The sequence below is a fragment of the Eschrichtius robustus genome, chromosome 5, assembly GCF_028021215.1.
Source record: "Eschrichtius robustus isolate mEscRob2 chromosome 5, mEscRob2.pri, whole genome shotgun sequence".
NCBI lineage: Eukaryota > Metazoa > Chordata > Mammalia > Artiodactyla > Eschrichtiidae > Eschrichtius > Eschrichtius robustus.
This window is the reverse complement of record NC_090828.1, coordinates 63,852,425-63,860,508: the sequence shown is the minus strand read 5'-3', so window position 1 is coordinate 63,860,508 and position 8,084 is coordinate 63,852,425. Positions and strand designations below refer to the sequence as shown.

The 8,084-nt window shown below is 42.1% G+C and overlaps 1 protein-coding gene across 3 annotated transcripts in view; it reads left to right on the top strand.

Moving 5' to 3' along the window:
* The first annotated feature begins 1,556 nt into the window (after positions 1-1,556).
* Positions 1,557-8,084, top strand: part of NOSTRIN (nitric oxide synthase trafficking) — a 57,022-nt gene continuing 50,494 nt past the window's right edge. For all 3 annotated transcript variants that reach the window (XM_068543946.1, XM_068543945.1, XM_068543943.1), the window contains exon 1: positions 1,557-1,659. In XM_068543946.1, the coding sequence (XP_068400047.1) occupies positions 1,633-1,659 (27 nt within the window). In that variant the 5' untranslated portion in view covers positions 1,557-1,632. The remainder of the gene's footprint in view (positions 1,660-8,084) is intronic.

Genomic DNA, 8,084 nt, shown 5'->3' with positions numbered 1-8,084 from the left:
AGTTAGCCTGCTGGGAGAGACACACATGAGGAGTATGGGTGTGAGCATGTCCTACCAACCTCCCAGAGGGCCACAGAGACCACGGTAAGCTTGGTGTGATGGCATTTCTTGTGGGGTTGGCAAGGGAGGCCAGTCTCCCCATTCTGAACTGAGTTGGGCCTGATCTGAGACCAAGCGCAGCAGGAATTGGGGGAAGACACAGAGCTGCCCCAGGCCCTGGATCCAAGGCACCAGCCAAGTCTATCTACCATCTCTGAAGGCAAGGAAGCCCTCCAGTGGGACATATCAGAGTGACATATTACTAACCTCACTTTACAATCTGTCTTAAAACTCTTTCAGTATGATGGGTGCCTGGTCTAATTCTAGCCCTGCGATAGCTACGGCTCCGTGTGGTAACCTACAGTGATAACGTTCCTTTGCAGAAGCTCAGGGGAGAACCTTGTTAAGTGTGTGAATGGTGGTCCTTGACTAAGGACCCCTCCCTCAGATTACAGGGCAAGTCCTCCTCCCTCATTGTCTCTCCCTCTTCATGTGTTATTTCCAGGGACTGGGAATGGAACTTGCACATCAAGGGCAAATGGGTGGAGTCAGAGTCACCTGGGCAGCTCTGGAGTGTTCCCCTGGGCTGTGTGGATGGAGCTCCTTCTGGGCTGGGGACCTGTCTGCCAGTCAGAGCAAAGCCGCCCACAGACCAGCTGTCACAAGGCAACAGGCCATTAGCTGGAAATCTCAGGATTGACCCCTGGGCCACAGGTGCAGAGAAAGCGATCAAAAATAAGTTGCTGATGGCTGATTTCTGGTTCTGTTTATCCTTTTGAGTGATTTTTTAAAATGAGGTTGAACATAGAAAAATCCTCCTTGACTTGATAGCTTAGGCTTCTTGGTCCTCTTGGGACAGTAGTGAGGGTTGTGTTGTGTTAGGCCCCTCGAGGTAGTTAATGCATGCCTGCTCCCTGGTAGCTTTTTCTGGACATTTTCCACTATAGTCATGGTTATATAGGGGTGGTCTTAATTGTTTGGTACCTTGGCCCTGGGGTGATTTGGGGCAGGGGGACTATTGGCTTGGTGTGTGAGAGGTAGATAAGGGAGGTGATTGGGGGTCTGAGCTCTGGATGGTTGGATTGCATATCAAAGCCATGCTTATAAGCTAGTTGTCTACTATCTCTAGGAATTAGCTAACCCTGGAAGGTGCAGTCCCTCCTCCCCAACCCAAAAGACCCCCGTGTGTCACAGCAACTGAAATACAGAAAATAAAAAACAAGGTGAATATGGCAAGCTGAGAGAATCCCTCTAGTCTCAGCCCTGAGTGACTGAATTACCAGGAACGCTTTATAACCTCTGGACTTTCTTTCAAGGCCACACAGTTCAGGACACAGTATTCTGACCCCTAAGTATTTACAGGAGTCATTCTCACTCTCTCACTCCAGCTCTCTTGACCCGGAGCCATTCTTTGCTTTTTCAGAAAACAAACGGGATTAAAGTCCAGGGCTGGGACTTCCTCCTTGGGGTGTTTGACAAGGACTGACGTACTCTAGGCCCTTTGAATCCCGGAAGTCCAGGACACACCCAACTTTTGGTACAGCATCCTGAATGCCGGAGCATAGGTAAAAGGACTGAAGCAAACATTTCACCATGAGGGACCCACTGACAGACTGTTCGGTGAGTAGCTCAGTGTGGTTTGCCTGTGTGTGAGAGGGCGGCTGAGGAGTCGATTTATGTATTAACGGATTTGAACTTCAGAAATTTGGGACGCTCAGAAGCCAAACATGTTTAGATACTGGCACTGGTACAAAAGTCTGTGGTTTTTCTTTGGTTCAGTTTAAAACAGAGCTCTTTCTAGCAAATGACAGGGCAGGTAATTGTCATCTTTTACTCTCATATTCTGGAAAAAACTTTGAGTGTATGTAGCATTATATTTACATGCAGATGGTGGCTGTTTGGGAAACGTTCTTCAAATATATGCCAGTGGTGCCAATATCGTGCGTACTCTAGACACACAAATGCACAGAATATCTGCAGCCAGTTTGGGGCTCTGGGAATGAAGTCAGGGTGCAAGGGTTTTGCGTATTTTCCCATATAATTTAGAGCCCAGAACTGCAAGGCCCGAGGGAGGAAGTACAGACTCCGCACTCTGTCCGCCCTGCGGTGGTCGTTGGACATGTTTACCAACGTGTTTGTTTCAATCCTGGGAGTGGTACCAAAAATAGAAGGTTGGTCAAATTGTGAGGTCCTTAGCTGCAAGAGCAGAGATGTAATTTAGGAAATGAGGAGCAATTAAAATAAAGGGTGGAGGGGGGAGGAAATAAAGTAATCAAAGATTGTCAGTGTGTTATCCCAAGAAATGGTGCCAAAAAACTAAAACTGGTGACATCAGAAGCAAGGGGTTGCATTCATCCTTCAAGTATTTTATTAAAAACAAACAAACAAAAAAAAGGTGGAGGAGCAGATAAACAGGGGCTGCAATAAAACCATAAAGAAAAAGATCAACAGAGAATTATTGGTTTCGTTTGTGTTTATTCAATGGATGTGGAAAGCACAGGCTTAGCAAAGATGAAACTGTATCCACCATCCCACGGAATGAGTTCAGGAATCAGACGAGCTAAATGAGATAAAGTCATGGTGGCTAGTGATATTAATAATGACAGCGTAGTAGCAGGCTCTGCCTACTTTTACTTTTTAAAAACACAATAGTCTCAGAGGCAAAAAATATCCAAATCAATTTTCACTGCAAAGTAAAGGAGCTGTTACAGTGGAGGATTACTGGACTGAATGTCAATATTATGACACAGTATGAGTGTGTTTCGTGTTTGGTAATTGCAATCATTGTTGCTTTTGTTGTGGTCACCCACTTACAATGCTTGGTGTCAGTTTGTTTAACTCTTGTAAAAAAAAAAAAAAAAAAAAGTCTGCCTGCCGCAACTAAGACCTGGTGCAACCAAAATAAATAAATAAATAAATAAGTTTAAAAATCGTAAAAAAAAAAAAAAAAACCAAAAAGAACACAATAGTAACATGTGTCTAAGGTAAAAAGAAATTCCAACAATATGGCTGTATACAGATTTTAAGGGCGAAAACTCCTCCCTTTGATTTCCTCCACCCCAATCTTGTCTCTCTTGGTAAGCTAACAGATAACTTTTCAAAAAGTCTTTTCTCGTTTATGTATTTGTTGTTTGTTTATTCTTCACTCCTTGCATTTGCTCCCTTACTAAAATGTTGACTCCTCTCCTTTCTCCTGATAGGTTAGCGATAATGTTTTTGTATAGGGTGAGCGAGCGGGACGGGGATGGGATAAGTGGAAGCAAAACCTTGGCACCAACGGTCACCAAAGAAGAAATCAAGACCAAGGGAAGAGTGAGATAGTGGAGAGGAAAACTGAAGCCAGGATAAGTTAAAACAAAAACAGAAACTAAAAACCAAAAGTCTAATATCCCTTTCTAAGGCTGACTTCAGACCTGGAACTAGGAGAAATATTTCCTTTGAGCAGCTCCTAAGACAACCCATCACCATATCTCTATGTCGGCTTACTGCTCCCTCCCTGACATGTGGAGTCCTTTTCCCTATGCTGAACTATTGCCCCAAGGACTCCTGTCCTTGTCTCCAAACTTGAAAGTCATCTTTCTGGGCCCACTGCCACCAAACGTAGTCGAGAGTGGGAGGATATTCCTTCAGCCAGGGTTTCTGAATCCTCTGAAGTCACAGAACCTTTATTTATTTGCAATTGTTTCATCTTCAGCAAGTGTTCAAGTTGATTTCCCGGTGCGGTCCTAGTTTGCGCTTGGGCCACAAGGCTGTGTGAAGACGAGGCTGCAGTTTGGCAACAGAATAAAACAAGGGAGTGGACTGCAAAAGAATGCTTCATGAAACAGGTAGTTTCATGAAGAAACCAAAAAGAACGCAAAGCTTTAACTTTCTGCAAAATATTCCATTTCATGAGTCTCTAGGGTTACACGGAACACAACTAATTCATAAGGCCTTAGCTTAGCTACAGTTCTTAACTTGGTCTACCCCAGTGGATCCACATATGGAAACAGTGGTTTGTGTGACCTTCAATGGGAAAAGCATGACCTATGTATTTGTGTTAGTTTCTAACTGCAATGTAGAATTTCCGCCGATTTTGAATATAAGCAGCAAGCCCTAGTACAACTGCAGTGTCTGTGACTTTGTAACTAATAAAAATCACTTATATTTTTATATAACATTACATTTGTTTACAGATATCTAGAAATACTGTTTACTCACACTCAGTGTGACTTAGAAAATTGGGTAATTCTTAAGACTCATTATTTAGTATGTTAATTAAAAAGCATATAATATATGATTTAAAATTATATTTTATAAAACATATATCAATATAATTAGTTTCCTTTATAATCCTGTTAGTTTGTTTTATGCATTTGAAAATATTTTTCTGAGTAAAATAGGTCTCACCAGACTCCAGAAAAAAATTTAACAACCTCTTCTTTTAGGTCATGCTCCAATGAGCAAGATAACCTGATAGCTGGGCCATTCTACCTCAAAGAGCTGGGTTAGTGTCTATGCACAAATTATCAGTCACCAGGGTAGCACACAGATTGCTTGAATGCTGTGTAGGACTTTTAACTAATCTTGAGAAAGTCAGAGCTTATTTGAAGGAGATTTTTAAAAGTTCTCTTTTTGCAAAAGAGAAGAATTGGCTCTGGGCCTTGATGCCTTAATGCCTGTGAGCTTAGTTTCTAATCCTCAAAATATGCCAAAGGAAATCATTTACAGATCCATGTGTAAGGAAACAGGATCAGATTATCTCCAAATGAAATAATCTAATCATTAAAAAAAAAAAAAAAATAGCACCTTCCTAAGAAACAACGCCATAGAAATCAAGGGCAAATAATTAACTCTAACCAAGGTTTTGCTTTTACTCACTCCTTCAGTATCCAGGTAGGGACCTGTCGAAGCAGGCTTCCCTGGGTCCCCATAGTCAGCCTCTCCTCTTAACTTCATCAGCTGTTGAAACAGTACTGTGGGGCTGCTCCTTCAGCCTGCTTCAGACGCCAACCTGAGCATCCCATTTCCGTGGCTCAGCCTGGGTCAGAAGATATTAACTGGCACTAATATAAAAGATGCTGGGGCAATGGTCCATGGCTCCTGAGGGGTGCTGGGACACTGCAGAGATAAGGAGGCAGCTTGGGTCTGGCGTGGATGTCGGCCCACAGCATCCGCAGTGCGCATCAGTGAGATGTGGGACGTGCCGTTTCACATTTTGTGGGCCTCTGTTTCCTCATCTGTAAAGTAAGAGGAGAAGAGGATGAAGTAGGCTGTGTTCTTTAATGTATCTCACAATCTGTGACAGCCTGCCGTGGAGATTCTAAATATTCCCCAGGTGCCTAATAAATACAATTTCTTAGTTTACAAAAGCAGTACTTAGAGATATTACACCACATGAAATCAGTAGCACAGTGCCTGGCATGTGAAAGGCATCCAACAAAAGCTTATTTGATCAAATTTAAGTAGAACATCATGGTTTGTTTAACACTATGAGGATCATCATTATCCCCCGCCCACCAAAAAAAAAAAAAAAAAAAAAAAGCAAACTTTTCATACTTGCACCTAGAATGAAAATGGATTTTTCTAGAGTGATTGAATTTAACCTTCTTAATCATTCAAATCATGGAAAGTCAGAAAGAGCAGCTAGGCCAAGGCTGATAAAGTGAATTTTTTGTTGTTCACAAGACATCTAATCATTTCACGTGCCAATTGCCTAGGTTACTAACTTTTTCGTAACGATAATATTTATCCGACAGAATTTGCTTATAAGTGCTGGGCAGAAGCATTTTCTTAATGGCAGAATGGGACATGTCTGTGTACATTAGTTATCTACCTGAAAGGATTTTTAGGTTCTCAGAAAGATCCCACATATTTCTCCACCAGCCTGCAATCCCTTTATCAGGGGAAAAAAAAAAACATGTCGTTTTTTCCTAGTAATTAATGACCTTAGGGAAAAGCAGCATGTTAATATAAATTCAAATGGAGATGTAAGATCAACAGTAGGTTCTTTCCTGGAATGAATATTTGGTAGGGGGTGGGGTATTCAAAAGCTCAATAGGTGGGAAAAAAAACAGGAAAAATTCATCTTCCACGACTCTGGGTAGAGCAAAGCCTTCTGTGCTGGTTGATGACATTGGGGAGCGATCTGCACTGCTCATAATACTGAAAGGTAATACCACTCTGAGTACACTTAGTGTGATTATACTGATTAGCTATTTATAAATATATTTATTTCTAATAGATTCTCTAGTTGATTTGCTCACTTAACATTTCTTATCACAGTTCTGTCTCTAACTAATGAGGTTATCTTTCGCTGTTTCGGCCTTAACTATAAAATAAGAGGATTGGACTTCAGTGGTTTCCAAACTGTGCTCCATGGAATCCCTTCAGAGACCCCTGTGCTGGGTGAGAGTGGGGTGGGGAAGAAAGATGGGAGAGGAGAAGGAGAGCCAAAGCCAAGGTCAAGAGACTTCATCCCCTCAAAGCAGATAAGTTCTAAGATTTTCTGATTACACACACACACACACACACACACACACACACACACTGGATGAGATGGTCTCTGGGGTCTGCTTTGATGTTTATGCAAGTCTGCTTTTGCAAGACAGCTTTTGTCTTCAAGTCTGAGTACATGGTACAAGATGAAAGGTACAGAATCATTGAATCTAAAAAAGGGGTTATGCTGAAATAAAGGAACTATTCTTAGTCGCTCTTTTATTTATTGATGTCACCTTTATCTCAGTCTGGATCAGGGTTTGTCGTGGAGTGTCCAGTACATTATATGTAGAGTCAACGATAAAGATTCTCCCCATTGCTGTAATAAGCAGAACATCCCATTCTTATGATCATTGAGTTAACAACAACATAATGTATTGAAGAACTTCCTGACTTGTGTGTACCTGGGCACACAAGTGCCCAGGGGTCTGGGGGATGAGTTACAGGTGGGGTGTAGCTGGGGGGGCTGAGCTCATGGGCCAGTTGCCTCTACCTTGAACAACTTTGTCCATTTACCACATTGTTCCAGTACAAATATCATTTTCCATGTATACCATGATGTGAAAAAAATTAGGAAGTACTAGCCTATTAAATGACAGGAAAATCCTCCCCAAATCCAAAACTGGGAGCCCCAGGGGCAACTGATGCCATTAGATATGCTTGGTTTGAGCAGATTCTTGCTTAAAGAAGTTGAATCTGAATGCCTTAGGGAAAGACAGGCGGTCTCCATACTGCCAAAGCTCACCCACTCTCCTCTGAAAGCAATCGAGTTTTGAATCATTGGTTTATAAACTTTCCGGGCTTCCTGGCTTCCTAGAACTAGTCCTGTGGAGATAGTATTTTAAAAATGTGTCTTGGAGAGTTTTGATGGCTTGATAAGTTTGGGAAATGCAGTAGCCCCTGCAGCCCCAGGACAGGGAAAAATTCTCAACTGGTTCTGCTCATTTCCACTTTGGTTAGGGGCAAGGTTTCCCCTACCTGTCCCCATCCTCATACATGGTATCTGAGGCACCCCATTCTTTCCCCAGGACTATTGGATGCAAATCGCCTCTTCTGGTGATGGTGGGCTGATGGGGGTCCACGTCCTAAGACAGCTCATCTCAGAGTCCCTTCCCTCCCCTCCTAGTTTTCCTGATGGGAGTTTCTTCTCTCTGCTGCTCGGAAGGCATCCTTCCATCCAACTCTCTGCTTCGTCTTCTCCCAGCCCCAGCCTTACAGAGTTTGAGAACAGAAAAATTCACTTTGCAAGCATGCATCCAAATCTTTCTCTCCTGCACATGGCCCCCTGATATTTTTGTTGGGTCTTTGTTTCTGTTTTGGTGTAAGCTGGAGAGAGAAACAAGTAAGACACTATTTTAAAAAATAGCTTAATAGTGTGTAATACTGTGAGATATTTCTAAGTAAATAAGAATGCTACAGGACCTATAAAGAAAACCATAAAATTTTATTGAACATGAAATAAGATTTGAACAAATGAAAAGACTTACTCTGCCCTTGGGTGGGAAGTCTAAATACCATAAAAAAGTTAATTCCCTCAAATTGAGATATATAGATGTAATGCGATTCCA